The sequence below is a fragment of the Helobdella robusta genome, assembly GCF_000326865.2.
Source record: "Helobdella robusta unplaced genomic scaffold HELROscaffold_5, whole genome shotgun sequence".
Taxonomy (NCBI): domain Eukaryota; kingdom Metazoa; phylum Annelida; class Clitellata; order Rhynchobdellida; family Glossiphoniidae; genus Helobdella; species Helobdella robusta.
This window is the reverse complement of record NW_008705254.1, coordinates 4793274-4815816: the sequence shown is the minus strand read 5'-3', so window position 1 is coordinate 4815816 and position 22543 is coordinate 4793274. Positions and strand designations below refer to the sequence as shown.

The window sequence follows — 22543 nt, the reverse complement described above, 5'->3', positions numbered from 1 at the left end:
ATAGCCCCTGATTGAAAAAACATACAATTTTGTTGTAGTAGAAATAATAAAAGTAGTAAAAAAAACAGGGTAGTACTAGAACCTGTAGAAGTAATAGTAGTAGTAGTGGTGGTGGTGGTGGTGGTGGTGGTGGTGATGTAAGGTGAAAGATTACCTGATATACGCTGGATCTCATTACAGACGTGCCAAGCATGGGAAGTAGATGGTCGGAGGGACAAACAATAAAGTAGTCACTGCCCTATATACAAAACTCCATAAATTAGCGTACACACATTTGCGTATTTCAAAGGTAGTTTCCTCGCGAACATTCAAGGGGGTAATTATATACAGATGAAATTACACACACGCACACAAACACACGTAGACACACATTCACACATCCACATACATAGACACAAAATGCACGCACACACGAATGATGTTTACATAGACGCGCGGACAAATGCACAGCGTGTGATATTCATCAAATGTTGTATGGTTTTTTTTTACATTATGATCGTGTCATGACCTTGCGGTAAAAAATTTCTCATTGTAAAACGCAACTTTACAAACAGGCATTAATATGCACTCACATACCTACGAAACGAAACCGAACGGCGTGAAAAGAAATTTTATTAATTGCCAGAAAGTGTGTTGGCTCTTGGCTGACCATGTAAAATTTTGAAAAGGGCAGAATAAGTTTAAATGGATATTTTTCACTTTTTTTAAAATTGTTTTTCAAATTAATTTATCTTCATGTTTTATGTTATTATTATTTTATTAGTTATTACTTTTGAATTTTTTCAAAAAATCGTTCATTTTTTTGCAATTTTTCCAGTTCAATTTTCTCTAGGCAGCTTAGCAGTAGAAACATGTTGATTATATTAACCGAATAAGAAGGCAGTCGTTTTTACAAATTTCTTCATCTGGAAAGTTCGAACTGAATTTCTTTTAAAGTGGTCATTTACTTATGCATTCACTTGTAGTTCTACTACTACTACTACTACTGCTGCTACTACTGCTGCTACTGATGCTACTACTGCTGCTACTGATACTTCTGTTGCTGTGGCTTCTACTACCACAAATATTCATCAACAACACCTTCAAAAATAGGCACATTAAATTATAACCTGCAATATGGATTGACAAGAAAAAAAATATACTGATGTTTGAACAATAAAAATGAAAGATGAAAACACAATATAGAAACGTCGAAGAATTTTTTAAAATTGTAACAACGTTAATGGCAACAGACAATAACAAACATGAACGAACAAACAAACACCCACAGACATGAGCAAACCAATAAACAAACAACGACAAACAAACAACGACAAACAAACAACGACAAACCAGCTGGAACAAACGAGTGAAAGCGAAAACATCAATGACAAAATACAAAATGGACTAACCTATCACATCACGTGACAGAGCATGCGAACAACTGGACGAACAAACAAACGAACGAACGAACGATCGAACGAACGAACGAACAAGCGAAACATTTTCGCAATCAAATTCAAGCCCCTTTCTAGGAAATTACTTTCAAATTACTCTCTTCGTTTTATAAATTCCTCTAATCATTAAACTGTCGTTGAATTCATTTAAAATTTAAGACATCAATTTACTATTTAAGTATTTACTAACAAAAAACTCTCAAATTATATTTATATGTTTGTCATATTTATATTATTTATTTCCATTTCATTTACAACTTTTTGACGTTTAAGTATTTATTTAATTTTTTTTTAAAACAAATGCGTTCGACCATTCTGTGAAAATGCTAAACAAAAGGTTTGAATGTGTATTATATGGAAGCATACATTCATGTATGCATACATACATACATACATTCATTCATACATACATACATACATACATACGTACGTACGTACGTACGTACATACATACATACATACTTTAAAAATGCCTTCAATGCCTTGAGAAGAGACTCGATGTTGGAGGCTGTCAAACTTTTTTGCCCCAATATCTATAATTTTTGCCATTCTGCCTATGGCGGAGTCTCTTCCCTTGGCTACCACTCTTGGGTTGTAGAATCGTCCGAGGGGGTACAGCAGGGTGATCCCCTTGGTCCTTTGTTGTTCGCACTAACTCTTCATCCACTCTTAGAGAAAGCTTCGTCCACTTTCGTTTGCGCTTATCTGGATGATATCAGCATAGCTTAGGACGGTCCAACTCTGGCCGATAGCTACGAATATTTGAAGCATAACTCCGCTGCAATTGGCTTAGAGTTAAACATTAAAAAATGCGAACTTCACTGCCAAAGTTTATTTCAGGTATTACATGCGCTGGCTGAAATACCCAGAGTTGGTGCATCAGAACTGAGTTTTTTAGGCACACCCTTGGTCGAGGGCGATTATCAAATAAAGTTTTTTGACCAAAAGCTCTCTGGGCTTAAATTCGCCCTGGGTCATTTTTCCTGTCTTTCGGCCCATGATGCCTTGACTATTATCCGCAATGCCCTCAGTTTGCCCAAATTGATGTACTTCCTGCGTACATCTAAACACATTGACCCTTCTAAATTGGACGAATTTGACGGAGCCCTGCGCACCGCCCTGTCGTCGATTTGCAATGTTCAAGTGACCGACAGTGGTTGGTCCCAGGCTCAGCTGCCGGTGCGATTTGGTGGGCTGGGGTAGCTTAGCGTGGTTCAGCTGGCTCCCGTTGTTTATAATTCTTCTGCCACTGCCACTCTCGACCTGCAGTCTTCCCTGCTCCACCGGTTTTTTCGTTGCCACGATATTCTTACCCCAGTGTCCGCCCCGGAGGACCGTACGCACGTCCAAATTTTGAACGAAGAATATAAAAAAATCTTTCAAAATTTGTCGTCTTCATGCGGCGACGACTTTTCCACCGCTCGTTTGTTGGCCATGTCCAGCGTTGCCAGCTGTGGGTGGTTGAGATCGTGGCCCAACACCTCTGTGGGCACCAGGCTTGACGACGAGTCTGTGAGATTTGCCATTGGCTTCAGACTTGGCCTGGTCATTCAGAATAAATACACGTGCCGATGTGGCGCTGAGGCGGACGAGTTTGGGCACCACGGTTTGGTTTGTCGCCTGGGTGGGGGCCGTCAACTACGTCACTCAGCGCTAAACGATTACATTTGTCGGCTCTTCTCCAAGGCTTCAATCCCGGTTCTCAAGGAACCATCCGGCATTTCTGCGCATAATGGTAGGCGCCCGGACGGATGCACGCTAATACCTTGGAGAGCCAGCAGATGTTTGGCGTGGGATGTTACGGTCCCTGGCACCCTCGCCGAACGATACGTAAACCTGACAAGTAAAGAATGCGGTTTGGCCGCGGCCAGGGCAGCGGACGAGAAAATGAAAAGATATGGGAACGCCATCCCCTCGATGGAATTCTTGCAAATATGCATCGAGGTTCTTGGCCCGATGGACCCCAACACCCTTAAATTTCTTAAGGAAATATGCAAAATGATCAGCGTCAGATCAGGCGACAGCAGGTAACTGTTTTTCGCAACTAACCACATTTCGTGCTTGTTGCAGCGGTTCCTGCGTGTCTATGTGCTTGAAAATATCCAACTGAATGCCGACATGTGCAATTAACGACAAATCAAAGTGTTAATCCATTTGTTACTTGATGTTTGACGGTTCAGTGTCACTCATCATATTTTGGTTTTAACATACATACATACATACATACATACATACATACATACATACATACATACATACATACATACATACATACATACATACATACATACATACATACATACATACATACATACATACATACATACATACATACATACATACATACATACATACATACATACATACATACATACATACATACATACATACATACATACATACATACATACATACATACATACATACATACATACATACATACATACATACATACATACATACATACATACATACATACATACATACATACATACATACAATATTTTTGTATGTATGTATGTAAAATATGTAAAATATTGGAAAGAATTATTCATCAGAGGGTTGAAGGAGTTGTGGATCCGTAGCTTACGGACAATCAATTCGGTTTCCGAAAAGGTCGATCATCGCTTGATGCAGTGTATCTTGTTGTTAATAAAGCCAGAGATGCTATTGCAGGAAAAAGATGGAAAAGAGGAAAAATGAAGTACTGTTTGGTGGCTACCTTGGACATCAAAAATGCATTCAACTCTGCAAACTGGAATTGCATCCTGCGTGCCCTTCATGAGTTAAACGTACCAGTATATTTACAGGAAATAGTAGTAAGCTATTTCTCACAGAGAAAATTAAAATATGATACAAATGCAGGACCAAAAGAATACAACATAACGGGAGGGGCACCACAAGGTTCCGTTCTGTAGCCCCTTTTATGGAACATAATGTACAATAACCTACTAAAATTGAAACTGCCGTTGGAAGTCAGTCTTGTGGCTTATGCAGATGATGTAGCTGTGGCTATTGTTGCAAAACATCTGCAGGAAATAGAGCTAGCGTTTAATATCACTTTTGCAAAGATCAGTGAATGGATGTATGCAGTGAACCTGGAGTTAGCAAAACATAAAACTGAAGCAGTACTAGTTACCGGAAGGAAACGAGTAGAAACTATTAGGCTGACAGTTGGGGATCACGAAATAATATCCAAACCATTTATTCGGTATCTAGGGATAATGATTAATACTCGACTGAGTTTTAAACAATAGGTAGAACATGTTAGCATTAAAGCAACCAGAGTGGGAACAGCCTTATCACAGGAGGCCCAAAACAGAATAGAAAAATATTACTGTCATCCGTTGTCACGTCAGTATTGACTTATGGAATTTCTATCTGGTCCGATACTCTTAGAATTCGAGATATACAGAAAAAACTTACATCGACGTATCGGAAAAATGCTTTGAAAATTACCAGTGCTTTCCCCACAATTTCCGATGATGCGGTTTGTGTCATCGCTGGGACGTAGCCTATTGAAGAGCTCGCTGAAGGAAGAAAGGTTTTATACCAGCGAAAAAAAACCACGGCACTGAGCACAGAAAAACTCAAAATGGAAGAACGACTACATAGCATGCATCGATGACAAATGCAGTGGGTTTCATCAACAGCTGGTAGATGGACATATCGACTTATACCACAAATAAGTATCTGGGTGAACCGTAATCATGGTGAGGTAAATTACTACTTGGCACAAATGCTCTCTGGTCATAGATGCTTCCGAGCATATCTTTATCGTTTTGGGCATGATGATTCGTCGAAGTGCCCTTCTTGCCCGGAAATTAATGAAAATGCAGAACAAGTATTTTTTGAATGCCCACGTTTCAATGGGTCCAGGAATAATCTGGAAACTGTTCTCAAACAGAAAACATAGTAAAGGCAATGCTCACATCTAAAATTGCTTGGGATGCGATCGATTCATTTTCTTCTGAGGTTCTCCGAAATCTACCTACGATAGAAAGACATAGAGCAAACAAAGTTGGAAAATAGAAAAATACATGCATACATACATACAATAAAAAAATCATACAAATACACACACACAGTGTGTGCACACACACTGTGTGTGTGTGTCTACATACAACACATACAATTTATTGTAATACTGACTTTCCATGTCAAACAGCTGTATATTCCATATATCCATGTATCTAGATATCTACGTGTGCTCGTATGCGTTATATAATTGCGCGGATGCTTACCTATAATTATTAACATGTGTGTATGTTTATTTTTCATTCGTTTGTTAGTTTAATTCACTTATTTATTCATTCATTACAGAAAATTTGTTACTGTTAGTTCCCAATATAAAGTTTAATTAGAATAATTTAAGTTGTGTACATTGCATACAAGTATGTACATGTTAAGTTAAATGTCTGACATGTTCTGTAAACTACAATGATTTGGATGGGGTGGAGATTATATTGGAAAATAAATTTTGGAAAAAATATTTGAAAAAAAAACTAGAATAAAATGTCATTTTTTCTTTAATAAGTCTGCTTTTAAAGAGCAGTAAATATTTATACAATATTATGCCATTTAATCCGCAGAGGATTTGAAAACTCAAAAACTAAACAAATTTATGACCCAAACAAACACATGCTTTCAGTTATAAGTATTAATAAATATATACACATTCACACACGCACGCACACACGTACGCACGCACACACGTACGCACACACGCAAATATATAAAAAGGCAGTCATCCACACTCGTAAATAGGCGTGAAAATAAACACTGGCAAATACATACACAAAAACGCACGTTAATACATACACGCACATGAATTTACATCATACACACAAGCACGCAACACACACATACACACAAGAACACGAAGATACACATACATAAGAACGCAAACACACACGCACACAAAAACGCGTTTGTACCCACTATTTAAATCATCCAATTCTACGAGGAATCACTTTACTTTGGTTCTTTCTTTTTTTAGAATTTTTTTTTTTGAAAAATTTGTTGGCACCGAAAACTTGAGATTTTTATTTCGGAATTTTATGCAAATTTATTCCGGTTTAAATTTTTGGGAGACCAGAAAAGTTCTGCACTACATACTTGTGTCAATAATTACAACGCAATTTTCACCATTTTCTATTTACGACAAAACTATCATTACAACACCACTGCTGATGAATCATTCGGAATCGAAATATGGCCTTATTTGCAGCATGAATTCGAAAAATAAGTTTATTTTGAATTTTAATAAACTAAACGTTCACCAAAAAACTTTAGTGAGAAAAATCGAAAAAACGAACTACAAACATATTAACGCCAAACATTCGGTAGAATTTATAGAATATTGTAAAAATTATGGTCTATTACCAACATATAAACAATTATAAACATTAATAACACGTAGCCTAATAAATGACCAACAAAACAGTTGACAAAACGTAATAAACACAAAAAAATAGAGATCTCTCTTCAGCTATGAACGTTCAGTTACAATTTATTGAACATTTCCGTGGCAGGCAGTATTCCATGGAGAGGCAGATGACGGATGCATCCTTTGATGGCTTTAGTCATGCAGCCAGTGAGCGCGTTAAACTTCATCAAATTTATTTTCATACTTGTGTGGATGCCTGGCCGCTGACATACAAGTTTCAAAATTTTTAGGTTCTACTTTCTTGCACTGCTCTATCTATATATCTCAGAATTAGGACGAAACTCGAATATGGACACATACCGTTTGAGAGTTTAAAATAAAGCACGTTTTGTGCAGCTGGTAGATACATCACAATTAAGATAAAACACAATGCACGAAAGACGGTATGATATGATTTTGTTTTATTGAACATCAACTATCCCATTTGAACATTATGAATATTTTAGGCTTTTTGTGTTATTTCTTAGTGGCGAAACAATGTTTAACGACTTTTGTCTCTTACGATTAGTACACTTTCACGTTCATTTCCAGTCAGTATTTTTTACGTTTTATAACTCATGGGTAATGGATTACAATGGATTATTTTTCAAGATTTTTCAATACTGGACAAAGCTGTTTTATTATTTAGACAAAGTTTTAAATAACATTTTAATACAAAGATTATTTTGAGAAAGGGTGTCCACTCGCCATAGCTCGTCATGTCATCTCAATTTGTATGAATGAAGATGGAAGCATGTGAATAAGCCTGATGGATAAGCAGGTGGATAGAATTGAATTCATAAATTTTGTTAACTGATTTACTGAATTACAATTTAAAGATAGATAAACAATTGAATTATACATATTTTCAGAATGCAATTTAGTGATTGATATCATGGATATATATCCATGGTTGATATTAGACCGATGATTCGACACTTAGTTCATAAATAAAATACAGCGATATAAAAAAAATATTTTTTAAATTATTATTCATTTGAATAAAACTTCATAAAGGTTGAACAGAAAGTTTAAGAATTTTTAATCACAAAAATTATAAAATTACAGAATGTTCTGTAACATTTTGAAACTTGTAGATGTCACTAAAGCATATCCTTCCTAAATTTTGTCTTCTTTCTTAATTCCTAATGACTGTCCATTTTTGTTTTATTTGAGATAATTTTATCGTTTTAGTGTAACTTACAAAAGTTTCAGCGCATTAAAAGTTAGTATTTTTAATTTTCAATATTTATTCCATAATTTTGAACAATTCCAAGGTCCTTATTAAATGCGTAGGCATTTCTCATTGTTCGTGAGTAATAGGGAGTGACTCAACTTGACTCAAAGTTATAAAAATCCTTGTTAATAATTTTTTTGAGTTAATATATCGTCAGATCAAACTTGTTTTAATTAATTTATTTATCTGAAAATTTCTCTAATTCGTATTTTGACGATTATTCAAAATTTGTTCTCATCAATTTAAGTTCCTACTACAATTTTGTTACTATGTCCGTCTTGTCTTCCTTTTTCAAATTTATTATTTTTATTTCTATATCCCACCTACATTTGTTTACAGATATTTTCAATTTGAATTAAAGCTGAGAAAATGGCGGCCATTCGAAAAAAGTTGGTGATTGTTGGAGATGGTGCTTGTGGCAAAACATGTCTTCTGATTGTCTTCAGCAAAGATCAGTTCCCTGAAGTTTATGTGCCAACCGTTTTTGAGAATTATGTAGCAGACATTGAAGTTGATGGCAAACAGGTTTTCATTATTTTCTTGAATTATTTCAATATTTGTCATAACATTAAAATTAAATATTACCATCTGACCTTTTTATAGCATTTTCATTGATCTCTAAGTTTAAACTCCTAACTAAAAATTCATTTTAGGTTGAGTTAGCTCTATGGGATACAGCAGGACAGGAGGATTACGACAGGCTTCGACCACTTTCTTATCCAGACACAGATGTGATCCTCATGTGTTTCTCTATTGACAGTCCTGACTCTTTGGAGAACATTCCAGAAAAGTGGACCCCTGAGGTGAAACATTTTTGTCCCAATGTGCCCATTATTCTTGTAGGTAACAAAAAAGACTTGAGAGGTGATGAGGCCACCAGGCGAGAATTGATGAAAATGAAACAGGTTTGTTGAGACAAAACATTACTTTGTAATAAATTCATGATTCAAATCACTAATACTTTTTTTAAAAATACTTTTCATATTTTTTCCACAGGAACCAGTCAGACCAGAGGAAGGCAAAGCTATGTCAGAGAAAATAAATGCATATGCTTACCTCGAGTGTTCAGCCAAGAGTAAGGATGGTGTTAGAGAAGTTTTTGAGACTGCTACTAGGGCCGCGCTAGCTACCAGAAAGAAGAAGAAAGGACTATGTAGAATTTTGTAAATTGGGTGCTTCAAACAGCCTGATAACGACGATGATCGACTGACTTTAGAGAAATGTTGATAATGTTGAGTCGTTATAAGAATTACATTTATTGAATTAACTACACACACACACACACACACCTACATGCATACAAACACATATATATATATATATATATATATTTATATATGTATATATATATATATGCATATACTTATACATATTTCGGCCCTAAGCGGTGATATATATATATGTATAAATGTATGTTTGTTTATTTATTTATACATATTTACAATCTATAAAATGAATGTTTATGCTTATGTTTACCATTAGATGGGAGAGAGAGAGAATTATAAATTTATGATCGATTGGTTAATATTGATAGATAAATATTCATACATTGATTCAACAGAACTCTTTATTTAGATCATTATTCTTTTCATTGTTATGTTGTTATTTATCTTTATTACGCTAAAAAATACAGTTGACGGACAAACGCTATTTATTGTATAATAGAGATGTGTCTAAACACACGTGAAACAACTTGATTGACTAAATAGCTGTTAGGTAGCTAGTTAGATGTGCATGCTAATGACGAAAATGATGAATAAATCAATTGGTACGTGTCAATCATTTGAAATTGATATATTAATGCCCACTGTATTATGAATTTTGTCTATTTGTATCTGTCTTATAATTATTATTGTCATTTTTTGAAAATAAAATTCATTAAAGAATTTAGTAACAAGTATCAAATTTTCAAGTTTATTCCTAATTTTAACTTAAATATATTTTTATTTAAATTTTTCGTTAATCCATCCATTCATCTTTCTTATCAATCAAGTATCTTTTAATTAACCAATTAAATAATTAGTTAACCAATTAATTAGCCATCATTATATTTATACAACAGCAAGTATTTCAACAGAAGCACATATGCACACCAATGCAAGTATTTTGTTATCACCAAGCGTCAATGTCTTAAAAACATTCAGCTACAAATAACATTTGAAGAATTTTTAAAAAATGGGCAAGTATATATAATATAATAATTGATAATAGTTTAAATGTTCATTTCTTTATTTAAATTGATAAGTTTGTACACATTGGGTTTGATGGATGCACATTGAATCTTCACTTTGCTTCATTTGTTCGTATATATACATTTAATTTTTCAATTCAAAATTTCATTATTGTTTATTAATTAATACATTTGCTATCATGTTTGCTTACCTATTTACTCCATGTTCCTTATTATTTTGTAAGAAAGATTAACTTCAAGTGGCATATATATATATATGTATATATATATATATATATATATATATATATATATACATATGTACAAATGAATGAATTGTTCATATCAGATGAAGTTAAGTTGTAAGGTATTTTATCAGCTATGGGATGATCGGTTAGAGAATGAAGAATAATATTATTGATGTGTATTTTTTTGGGCGGATTATATACGTGAACATATTAATTTTAAAATAATTTTACGTTTTCAACATAAAACGGGGAGTGTTTCATTTTATTGATATTATTATCTATCATCATCATTTCTTTCCAAATAATTAAAAGCAAGCATTAATTACTTTATGTTCAATGTCTATTAAACGTCAATGCATTTGGAAATGATCTCAGGCTCATTTGTTTATACTTATTAGTGATAATCCATGTATGCCTATATTAACTCAATGCCAACGCTATGCTAACGCTATTAACTCAAATGCTAAAGAATTATCAGATAAATGAATGCAAAGCTTGTAGTAGATGTACCTTAACAAAACGCTTCAGTTGCATGCAAGTTGCGGTAGAGTTTTATGCTATTATAGATAGCTAAAATTAACAAGAGATTGTTGCGTTTGATTGAATGAAACTCGAGAGAACGTTAACAATTCATAAAAACTAATTTATTGCGTTAAAAAAGATAAAATGACAACTGTTGCCAAAAAATGACGGGATGAGAAACAGTAACGACAAACCATATGTATGTGAACAGTACGAAACAGCACGTAAATAAACAAAATTAAAACAATGAACCTAACTAAAATGACATACAATATTTTATAGTTCGGTTTTCTCCTTGTCTTCACCACCCATTCTCTCATTCATTTTACTCTTACCCTCAATAACAATCTTCTCGTCACTCAGCTTCCCTTGCAGAGGCTCTCCGAGTTTCTTGAGATCTTCCTCCGTGTAGCCGTTTGGTCCCGGCGTTACTGATTTGAAATCCTCGAATGACGGACGGGGCGTGGGAATTTTGGCGCTGCCCTTCTTCTCTGCCTCAGCTGGCTTTCCCTCCTTTGTTGGTCTTTTTGGTTCATCATCAGTGATGACTGCGAAAAATTCGTTTATCAATCAATCAATTAGCTTATAAAGCGCTATTTCCGCGATGTTCAACAGCGCTCCTCAATGAATTTTGAAAACAGATGGGTCTTGAGATCCGCTCTGAACTTCGCAAGTGATGGAGAAGTAGTCAGAGAAGTAGGTAGAGAGTTCCAGAGAAAAGGACCAGAAAAAGCAAAAGCAGATTTGACAAAAGAGTGTTTAACATGAGTTAAGAAAAAGCGAGAAGAAGAAGACGATCGTAAACCGGAGCGTTTAGGTTCAATTAATATATCTGATAAATAATTAGAAAATAATTTAGATTGAGACTTATACATGAACGTGCAAATTTTAAAAATTATTCTATATTTTATAGGTAGCCAGTGCAAGAGAACAAGATATGGAGATATATGAGAAAAGAAAGGAGCAACTAGACGAGCAGCAGAGTTAAAAGCTTTACTTAAAGGATAGAGTATAGAGTCGGGAAGACCATAGTAGAGCGAGTTACAATAATCAATCCTAGATAAGACTAACGAAGTAACAAGAAGGAGAAGAGTAGGATCATCAAGGAAAGGCAAAAGTTTTTTTATTCTACGTAGATGAAAGTAAGTGCTTCTAGCAACACTATTAATCTGAGAAGAGAGAGACATAGTAGAATCAAAGATAAAACCTAGACTACGAAACTTATGAGAGACATCAAGAGTTTTAAAATCAGGTAAAATGATAGGAGGAATAGTAATAGAGTGTTTAGATTTATTAAAACAAATTAATTCAAACTTAGAAGGATTAAGTTTAAGACACATAGAGTCAGACCAAGCGATAATTGAAGAAAGACATAAAGATAAATTATGAAGAACACTATTGAGATTAGATGGAGGAAAAGAAGTATAAATGTAAGAATCATCAGCATATAGTTGACTAGAGAAAGAAAAAATATTAATAATACGAGGTAGTTCAGAAGTATAGAGTATAAATAGAAGAGGGCCAAGGATAGAACCCTGAGGTACCCCGAAAGTAAGAGTAGAGGAGTTAGAAGTAGAATTATTGAGAACAACAGAAGAAAAAAGATTACAGAGATAAGAAGAAAACCAAGATAGACAAGAATCAGTAATATTAAAAGAAAGATGCAGCAGTCTCAAGAGAATAGTTTTTAATGAATGACTAAGTAATGTGCAGAAAGAATGCATCCAATTAATTACTGAGAAGCAGCTGTACCGTGCGTACGTAATTGTGAATTTATGAACTGTAAATATCTAACAAGTAGTACAAGTTCTATTCATTTAATAACAATGATGTTAACGAGTTCAATACCAGTAAACAGCTCATTTTTTGTTTGCAGATAGCTTTTAAGTATGTATACGTAAATTGGCAAGTAGATACTAACTGATGTGCTTCTTTTGACATGGACCTCCTCTCCTCCTGACGTATCCATCCTCACACTCGCAAACGAATGAACCGACTCTGTTCACACACTGTTCATGCTCTTCCTGACAAACCGGCACTTCTTGTTCACACTCGTTCATATCTGTTTTTAACAATACGTTTATTGAGTTAACTTATTTCTGCTCAGAATTATGTTGAAGATCATTGATAAGAAAGACACAAATAAATATTTTGACAATTTAGAATAAAACATTCGATTAGTAAAATTGAGAGCTCTGACAGACTGGCTGACTAACCTACACATTCATGGTCCTCGTTGAACTGGTAGCCCTTCTTGCATTCCTTGCATTGGTGTGGCTTTGGACCACGACAGCCAACGCACAGCGAGTGGCAGGCTGCATATGCATATTCATGGGCATCGGAATTGTGAATGAATCAAACTCACTAATAATAATATTCATTTTTATATTTTTTATAAAATTCATTCATCCTATAAATGGTTTCTTACTACACTTGAATAATATACATATATATAAATATATATGCCAAAGTAATCGATCCTAAATGATATTTATATTGATACAGTTGTTCATTAAAACATATATGCGTAAACAAAACCTAAAGCCAAAAACAACAATTCAATTTACTTATTGATATTAAAATTACTATTGCAATTATAAAAACAATATAAATAATAAAAATGAAACGTACACTTGCACTTGAATGAGCCATCTTTATTTTTACAGTAAGACACAATTGGATCACACTTATGCACATCTTGCCCCATCTCACATTCGTCTTTATCTGTATATGTGTGTTCGCATGTATGTGTATGTGGTGTATGTATGTGTGTGGTGTGTGTGTTTGTGTGTGTACATACCAATGCATTCTTCTCCATTATGTTCCCAGCCATCATTGCAGGAGTCACATGTTTTTGATGTTCCATCAGTACACGAGTTCTTGCATGATTTGTGACAGGCTGTGTGTGTGTGTGTGTGTGTGTGTGTGTGTGTGTGTGTGTGTGTGTGTGTGTGTGTGTGTTAGTGCGTGTATATCTGTGTGTATGTACGGTACGTGTATGTGTTTGTGTGTGTATTTAATTAAGATACAATACAATCACACAGAAAAATAAATGAATAATTTGTGTAGGGTAACAGATAACAGCATACGCAAGCAAGTTGATTCATGCATGTAGTGGAGATCGGCACACTGCTTGCAGTCACTATCCAGAGGTCCAAAGCAACCACTGCACGACTTGTCGCAATCTATTTATAAACATTATAATTAATAACTCAATTAACTACTCCATTAATTCATTAACTAAATAATTAATAGATAGATGTATAAATTGAAAGATAGATGAATAGATGGACAAATAGATAGACAGACAAACAGGTAGACGAATGAATAGGAAGAAAGATGCTTAGACGAACGATATAGATAAATGAGTTGACAGATGGATGGATGGATAAATATAAAAATAAATGGATGAATAAATAGATGGATGGATGAATGAATGATGAGAGGAACAGATAGATACCTAAACATGCTGAGTTTCCTTCTTCATTTCTGCAGTATGTGTGAGAAGGACATCTGTCCGGATCCAAACATTCATTTACGTCTTCATGTGTGTGTGTGTGTGTGTATGTGTGTGTGTGTGTGTGTGTGTGTGTGTGTGTGTGTGTGTGTGTGCGTGTGTGCATGTGTGCGTGAACATTTTGCATAATTGTTTTTTTAATTATTTATTTATTATTTATTCAATCAATCATCCATCCACTCCTTCATCGATTCATTCATTTAATCATTAATTCATTCTCTCATTCACCAATTCATTTGTTCATTCATCAATTCATTCTTTCAGCGTACAATTATCAATCAATCATTCATTCATTCATTCATTCATCGTAACATAGAAATAATAACAACAAACTAACCCACGCATCCCAGCACTCCATCTTCATCTTTCTTCCATCCATTCTTGCATTCATTGCACGTTTTTGGATCGTTTGGTGTAGTGCAAGTTGATTTGCAGGATTTGTGGCAACCTTTGTGGATGAATGAATGAATGAATGAATAAGTGAATGAATGAATCAATGGGAAAATGGATAAATAAATGAATGAATGGTCGACGAAGGAATGGTGAAAAGACCAATAGATATATGAGAAGATGGATAAAAAGATGGATGACTGAAAAGATGAATGGATAAACGAACGAATGAATGAATGAATGGATTAAAAAATGAATAGAACAAATGATAAGCGGACAAATCATATTTACATAAATGAACAGACAAAACAGAAAAAAGGTGATTTGCACATCGTACTCAATTTAACCTAAGCACTTCCTGCCATCTTGTGACACGAATCCTTCTTTGCACCTGTCACACTCCTCACCTTCATATCCGGATGAACATTCACAGGTGCCTTCACCATCCTTGTATCCACTACCCTGTGTGTGTGTGTGTGTGTGTGTGTGTGTGTGTGTGTTTATGTGTGTGTTTGTGTGTGTGTTTGTGTGTGTGTTTATGTGTGGCCACGCTCGTTGGAGTATTAAAATGCATACCTTTGTTGTTGTTGAATAATTTGTAAAAAAAAATATAACTAAAATAATATAACAAAAAATATAGGAAATTAGCAAAATAAACCACACGACAAAATAGCAAAAAAAAAATGACATACAGTGCAAATTCCATTCCCATTACAAGGATCTTGTGGACCTCCGGGGCAGGCTTTGCAATCTGATCCATAAAATCCTTTTTCACAGCAAGCTGAAGAAGAGTTGATGTCATTGTTGTTTTATCTATTATCATTATTATTATTCTTATTATCATTATTATTATTCTTATTACTATTAAAGCAGTCATAATTATTATTGAGAATCGAATTGTGGTTTATATAACACACTATGCATAGTTTTATCAACTGCAACAACCTCTAAATCATCCCTCTTATATGATACCTGCAACTTTCTGAACACAGAAATCAGAATAAAGGTTTTTCTTCGTTTCATTCTGCTTATTTTTCTTTGGTTTATCGTCATCGTCGTCGTCATCCTCTTCCTGGTGATAAACAGTTCTCCACCATTCTTCTATCCATTCATCATGTTCCTCAAGCAAGCCTTCACACTGTTGGGTCGTTTGACAAACTTGTGTTTGTGTATTGTAGTTTGTGTTGTGCTCGTTTGTGTTGTTTTTTATGATGTTGTTGTTTATGTAGTTGCTTGTGTAGTTGTTTGTGTTCATGTATGTTTTAAATTGATACAAATACATTGAAAAAGTGTGCATACCCTGGACTTGGCAGTTTTATCATCAAGGCCATCACAACAGGACTCTAAAATTTCAACTAACCTTGTTTCACTAAAATGAAATCAATCATGAAAATTATTAATTTACAATAAGTAAGATTATAACTTCATTAACAAACTTAATATTTTAATTTCAATAACTAGACAAAACTAAATACTAAATATAATCAGTCTAACCTTTGCCCATACTTTCCTAAACTCCTCTCTTCCCAGTTAGTATTTCCACCCCCAAAATTAGACCTTGCTGTGTTTTTTATACCCTACACAATTTTATGATTAATAAAGAATATGTAAATTTTTTTGTCAACTTAGTTTTTGAAGCATTTGAGAAATACATTAATTGATTAATGTAAGGTATATACATGTATGCACCTTACATTTTGTTCTTTTGCCAACAAAGCAAAGCACAGTTGTATTTCATTTGTTGAGAAGAAATGTATATAAGTTGTAAGTAAGTAAAAAGAAGCAATAACTATTAGAACCACTTTTATGAAAAAATCTGAAAAAAAAATGGGCTCAAAATATCTCCAAGACTTCACCTCTTCAAACTTTTCAGAGATGTGCCTGCAGATGTCACAATATTCAGAAGTATTTTTGAACACTTTCACAGCCTCAGTGAATTCATGGAGAGAAGAAAATGATATGATAAACAGTGCAATCAAGTTCTGCTTACAAAGCATTTCAGAAAAGCATTCAAAATTAAACTTGATTTGTTGTGGCAATGATGATTTCTTTCTGAGTTTTACCTCAGCCTCTGCAACTCTTCACTCTTTATTCAAAAAACCAGCTGAAATTTAATTTAAAGGATAATGGAATAATTTATCAGAAAAACGTATAATAAAGTAAAGTTTTATAATATAAACGTTCAAATTCAAAGAAATAGAAAGAGTAAGTGTAAAGAGGATTGGTTAGCATAGGCACCCAAATTATTTTTGTTAGCCCAGATGAGCAAATCAGATCTAACATTTTAAAAGGAAAACTAATTAACTAATTAAGAACTATTAACTATAACATCAACATTATAAAAATGACATTCAATAAAATAACAAAAATAATTAGTAAAATAAAACCAATACTTATTGAAATAAAGTGACACAAACCTAGTGAAAGTTTGGAGAATTAAGTTGTAGGTTGATTTTATTCAGTCCTTTTTCAAATGTTCGCTGCCTGGAGACCACCAATCACTTTTAGACACAACAACTATTACGTTGACCAACATTTCGGTCCTTTCATTGTTCGGTCATCCAAATTTGAAAAGGGACGAAAACTCTGGACCTAAAATGTAATAAACTTTGTGAGCGAAATTTAAATACTTTTGTCTTCAATTTTTCTCGATAAAAAGTTAACGTCTTGAACATCCGCAAAATGTTTAATTTGTCTAACGATTTTGATAAATTGCGATCAATCTCTGAGAAACGAGATGACGTGTCAGACTTGTTTAAAGTGGAACCACCCGATCTGGATTCACATTTCGATTTCAGTGAAGAAAACCTTTTTTCGTCGGCCAGTGGTACTAATGAAAATGTCGGATTTTTTAAACAGCCACAACCACCACAATATTTGATATCCAACAAGGAAAAGCAAACTTCCATGAAAAATATTCTGAATATAATAAACAACAAAACGCCATTTAATAATAGCCCCACAACCTGTACCAGGTTGTCAGATGCAGACGACCACCCTTTGAATAAATCGCCTGAAAATTTTTTATTGAAAACTGGATCATTATTTGATCGATATGTTGATTCATCTGCAAATTTTTTGAGTGATGTGGTATTGATTAACAACAATGATCAACAACAGCAGTCATCATCAACATCACGTTTCGGTGAAAGCAGTTGTAGTAAAAATAGGAACCAATCACATGCTTTCAATAAACCTTACAACCCCCAAAGCCATAGTTGTAATACTAACTCTAATAACAGGATTCAACACTCAAATCTGAGTAGTTTGCCACAAACATCTAGCAAGAGGCCTGATGATAATAGCAGTTCAAGATCAGGAGCTGAAGTTAACGGACTTTTCAATTTTGTGCTTGGCACTATGGCTCGGAAATCAAAAGGTTTTATAAATTCTATTTTGTTTAACCCTTTTACTTCTTGCAAACATTTTTTCATCATGATGATTCGTTGTTATAGTAGTCATTCATTTTAATTGTTACCTGATTTGGCCATTTCAGTTATAGGTGATTAATCATAAAAGGCTAAACAATGTTTCAATAATCGCAAATAAATTTATGATTAGATAAAACATGAATAAAACTAGTATAATATAAACATTCTTCACTATTATCAGACAGCATATTCCATAAAATGCCATCTACAGAAAATAATAAAGTTCGAAGAAAGTTTCCAGGTCCAGCTGGTACTCTTCCGAAGCTGGTACAATTTAGTTTAATATTTTTTTTTTTTTGATATTATTCTTCATTTCTTTTTTCCTATTATTTTTTTTATTTCAAACCAAATATTAAAGTATAAATTCTACAATGACAGAGCCCTGGCCAGAACATTGATGATGTTTCTCTAAAAATAGTAGATACTTTTTTCATTTAAACTAAATTTTTATAATTATTGATAATTAATCAGAAAAAAGTGGCTAAGATTGCTTTGTAAAATAAACTATAAATGCTGTATAAACTGTTAATTTATTAAAATATCATTTCAAAAAAGGGCACTAAAGCAGTTGCTACTTTAACAAGCCACAACAAAAGCAGTGACAGCAGTGTTGGTCTTTCAAGCACGCAGCAGCATCAGTCACAATCACAAGCATTGGCGTCACAACTGGATGACAAATGCTCATTTTCAAGCTCCCTATGGACGGCTGCCATCTCTGACCTTGACGACGTCTGTCCTGCTCTCTTTCATCTTCTTGACAGATTCTCCCTGTCCACTGTTTATAAGAGGGTACTGCTGCTTGTTTACTTTGTGTTTGTGTTATTAGTTTTCCTCTTTATTTTGTTTCCATATCCTACTTTTTTATCTTCTCTCTTGATCTTTCTTTCTCTCTTATTTCTCTTTCTTTGTTTCCCTCTCTCTCTGTGTACAACATATGTTTGTAAATGTAGGGTTAACATGATTGAACCACAAACTAAGGTAAAGAACAACCTTCTGCCAAATTATAAAGTACCCGTGGTGTGTGCCATGGTGGAGAGCATAACGAAGCATGCAGATGATGCCACAATCTACCTTAAAGATCCCTCTGGAACCCTCCAGGGAGCTGTCCACAGGAAGATCATCGATGACTACGCTGATAAGATTCATGTCGGCTGCGTCATGATCATGAAACAGGTTAGTTGAATGACTGATCGATTATAAACTGGTTGATTGCATGTTTAGGATCACCTTTAATTGTTTTTTTAATTAAAAATTTGATTATTTTACCCCACAATCTACCTCAACGACTATTTAATACCTTACAAAACTTTCACTTCACTAGGTGGCCGTTTATTACCCGAAATACAGTCGAAAATGTTATCTCAACCTAACTCCAAATAACTTGATTAGGATATACTCCAGACCTCTGGACACCAGCAGTTACATTCCCGGGCACATGCCCACTTTCACTAACGGCCTGACCATTACGAAAATTCAGGATGACAATTTTTCAGATTTGTACAAGTTCATCGAGAGGATAATAAAATCCCCAGAGTACGAGGGTGAAGTTGGAGATAATCCCAGCGGAATTATTGGCATGCCCACTAACCATGTCCTGTGGGACGTCGGCTGTCTTAAGGATATACCTGCAACCTTTGTGGCTACTATCAATCAGAAAAATTGCAATCCAATAAATGTTACCACTGGGTGGAATATTAAGAATAATAATAATAATAACAACAACAATAATAATAATAATACAAACAGTTACAATAATAATAACAGTAGCAGTACTAGCGGTAAAAGTAATTATACTTATAGCAATATTCCTACTACTGCTACTACTAAAAACAGGTGCTGTATTAATCTGAGTTGTAGTACAAGCTATGGCAGTAACATTAATCACAATCACAGCAGTAGTAACAGTAATAGTAGTAGTAATAATAATATTAACAACAGTTGTAACATGAATAATGTTAATATTAACATTAACTACGCCAGTAACAATAACGACAGAATTAGTGTATCGAACATGACAAACGACAACAACAATGATGTCAGCATCGAATACGACACCCCACCCGAGATACTGGATGATTGGATACTGGAAGATGATATGGATGGCATCAATTTAAATGAACTGACTGATAGCAATCAGAATAAAACTAATTACGACAATAATAGTAATAATGTTGACGCGACTGGCGATGCTAATTTCAAAAATGGTGAAAACGATAATGAAGTTGACAGTGCAAATAATGATGATTCGAATAATGGTGGAAATAATAAATGTGGTGATAAAGTTAATGAAGTCGATGAGTCCATGTTTGACGTGAGTAACTTCGATCTAGGCCTTGATGATATCATTGAAGATGATGACGATAATAATAATGATAATAATGTGAGTAATGGTCTTAATAATGGATGCGCCGGTATTAATGTTAATAATATCGCTAATGTTGAAAATAATGTGAACAAAAATAATAAAGACAATGATAATAAGAGCAATAATAATAATGATAAGAGAAACACCAAAAATTTCGATAGAAACAGTGTAAGTGCTGTTGAAAAATCTAATAATTTTGACAGTTTGTTTAAAATTAACTCTCCCAGCAACGAACAAACGCCAACTTTACAGCTTTCAGCTAGTCCATACATGCAACATTCCAGTAACGATTGTACCATAACTACTAATACCGTCACAAATACCTGTTTTGACACAACCACCTCCATGAACACGAGCGCATGTATTGGTTCAAATGTACAAAGACCAATCAAACACAGTTCACACGATGGAAGTTCAAGTCAGATTACAAAAAGTCAGAGCAAAAGACCGAAATTTGTTGTTCCTGTGTTGAAAAACCCGTCAACTCAATCAACATTTCTTAAGAAAGAATCAGATGGAAGGTTAAAATCAAGCGGTTGTAATCCAGTCAATGATTCATCATCGTCTGCTGCTAGACAACAAACGACCTCACAAACATCAAAATCTACATTTTTTTTTAATAAGAATGATTACAATACATCAACACAAAGTTTATTTTCATCAGCGCACGATGACGTCACTCCATCACAAAGTCAGAACATCTTCGACACACAGGTTTCACTAATAACCAGGCCTCCCTCACCACGTCCTCACTATCTCCCTGATACGATGAATGACACACAAGATGCAAATAATTTCTCACCACTGCTTCAATCCAACAGCAACTTTTTAGATAGGATGGTTCCAATTGAAAGAACTAACAGTGAAGGTTTGGTACTTTACAATCTAAACGTTACTATTTCGTTACATACTTCGATAATGAACTCCATTGTAAATATTCTTGTTAAGCAATCATAAAATTAATTTTAATACCAAATAAAATTTTAAAAGCGTATCCACATTTTTTAAATACTTGCAGATAAAGTTGAAGACCTGTTAAACGGACTTGAATCCGAACTGATGGATGATTTCTACTAACTTGAAACAGCGTTCTTCCTTTGTTCAATCATTTCATACCTGAATTTTGACATTTTTTTCACTATCTTCTTCTGGTTCTGTTTCAATTCAAAGAAGCTTCAACTTTTTAATAGTAATCATTTGTGTTCGATTTAAACTGTTTATAAATTTAATTACCTTTACAAATCTACAACTGTTTGACGAAGTTTTATTCTGTCCAAAATTGTTATTCAGTTTATTCTCCCTTAAGATTTTCAAAAAACTTTTGAAAGTTTAAGTCAAAACGAATGACAAGATTTTATTAAAAATATTAATCACAGACCAACGACGGGTATTTAAAAAGTTTCTTAAATAACACCACGACCAAATATAACGATTAAATATATTAATTGAAACGCAAAATGTCATCCTAATAAAATTAATTTCATTTCACTTATAATACAATATTCTGATAATTGACTAACCAGACTAAAATACATGAGAGCACCTATAAATACAAATATCGATATATAATTATTTTACATCAGATCAAAAATCCATCCTTTCTTATCTATCTTTGCTGTTACTACATCATTGATATAAAAATAAATTTTCATTTAACATGTTCATGTTAAATATAGCTTAAATATAACATAGTTAATACCATTAAATAATGGAAAGACAGGTAAAAAACAAGTCAGATCAGAATAATGAATGCAACAAAAAATTTTCATTCAATTGCTATTATACAATTATTCGATTTA

The 22543-nt window shown here is 33.9% G+C and overlaps 5 protein-coding genes across 5 annotated transcripts in view; 3 read left to right on the top strand and 2 right to left on the bottom strand.

The window, feature by feature from the left end:
• Window positions 1-1145, top strand: part of HELRODRAFT_163607 (hypothetical protein) — a gene marked incomplete at both ends in the record, with an annotated part of 4084 nt that extends 2939 nt beyond the window's left edge. The window contains one exon of the mRNA XM_009027437.1: window positions 1093-1145. Coding sequence (XP_009025685.1) covers window positions 1093-1145 — 53 coding nt within the window. The remainder of the gene's footprint in view (window positions 1-1092) is intronic.
• Window positions 1146-2410: 1265 nt separating this feature from the next.
• HELRODRAFT_163606 (hypothetical protein) lies at window positions 2411-3490 on the bottom strand (the record flags this gene model as incomplete). The annotated part of the gene is made up of 2 exons (XM_009027436.1): window positions 2411-2555; window positions 3102-3490. The coding sequence occupies 2 exons, from the start codon at window positions 3488-3490 to the stop codon at window positions 2411-2413; spliced, it is 534 nt and encodes a 177-aa protein (XP_009025684.1).
• A 4980-nt stretch (window positions 3491-8470) lies between these two features.
• On the top strand, window positions 8471-9268 carry HELRODRAFT_67950 (hypothetical protein; the record flags this gene model as incomplete). The annotated part of the gene is made up of 3 exons (XM_009026918.1): window positions 8471-8626; window positions 8755-9006; window positions 9098-9268. 3 exons carry the CDS (start codon window positions 8471-8473, stop codon window positions 9266-9268), a joined length of 579 nt encoding a protein of 192 aa, XP_009025166.1.
• A 1874-nt stretch (window positions 9269-11142) lies between these two features.
• HELRODRAFT_189281 (hypothetical protein) lies at window positions 11143-17429 on the bottom strand. Its single transcript, XM_009027435.1, has 15 exons — window positions 17366-17429; window positions 16805-17052; window positions 16443-16525; window positions 16248-16317; window positions 15921-16086; window positions 15641-15729; window positions 15296-15410; window positions 14896-15006; window positions 14502-14582; window positions 14131-14226; window positions 13842-13940; window positions 13673-13765; window positions 13258-13356; window positions 12963-13103; window positions 11143-11589 (listed from the first exon to the last, which is right to left on the bottom strand). The coding sequence occupies exons 2-15, from the start codon at window positions 16943-16945 to the stop codon at window positions 11318-11320; spliced, it is 1656 nt and encodes a 551-aa protein (XP_009025683.1). The 5' UTR covers window positions 16946-17052; window positions 17366-17429; the 3' UTR covers window positions 11143-11317.
• Window positions 17430-17554: 125 nt separating this feature from the next.
• HELRODRAFT_189280 (hypothetical protein) lies at window positions 17555-22091 on the top strand. Its single transcript, XM_009027434.1, has 7 exons — window positions 17555-18327; window positions 18561-18646; window positions 18758-18796; window positions 18935-19168; window positions 19358-19552; window positions 19701-21612; window positions 21763-22091. Exons 1-7 carry the CDS (start codon window positions 17631-17633, stop codon window positions 21819-21821), a joined length of 3222 nt encoding a protein of 1073 aa, XP_009025682.1. The 5' UTR covers window positions 17555-17630; the 3' UTR covers window positions 21822-22091.
• The last annotated feature ends 452 nt before the right edge of the window (window positions 22092-22543 follow it).

Bases quoted from the DNA above. Each gene is read 5' to 3' on its own strand.
- HELRODRAFT_189281 (XM_009027435.1), bottom strand. From the start codon at position 16,945: ATGCTTTGTAAGCAGAACTTGATTGCACTGTTTATCATATCATTTTCT. The intron at 14,227-14,501 runs GTATCTATCTGT...GTTTATAAATAG, and splicing joins AGGAAACTCAGCATGTTTAG to ATTGCGACAAGTCGTGCAGT. The intron at 13,357-13,672 runs GTACGTTTCATT...ATGCATATGCAG, and splicing joins TGGCTCATTCAAGTGCAAGT to CCTGCCACTCGCTGTGCGTT.
- HELRODRAFT_189280 (XM_009027434.1), top strand. From the start codon at position 17,631: ATGTTTAATTTGTCTAACGATTTTGATAAATTGCGATCAATCTCTGAG. The intron at 18,328-18,560 runs GTTTTATAAATT...CACTATTATCAG, and splicing joins TATGGCTCGGAAATCAAAAG to ACAGCATATTCCATAAAATG. The intron at 19,169-19,357 runs GTACTGCTGCTT...CCACAAACTAAG, and splicing joins TGTCCACTGTTTATAAGAGG to GTAAAGAACAACCTTCTGCC.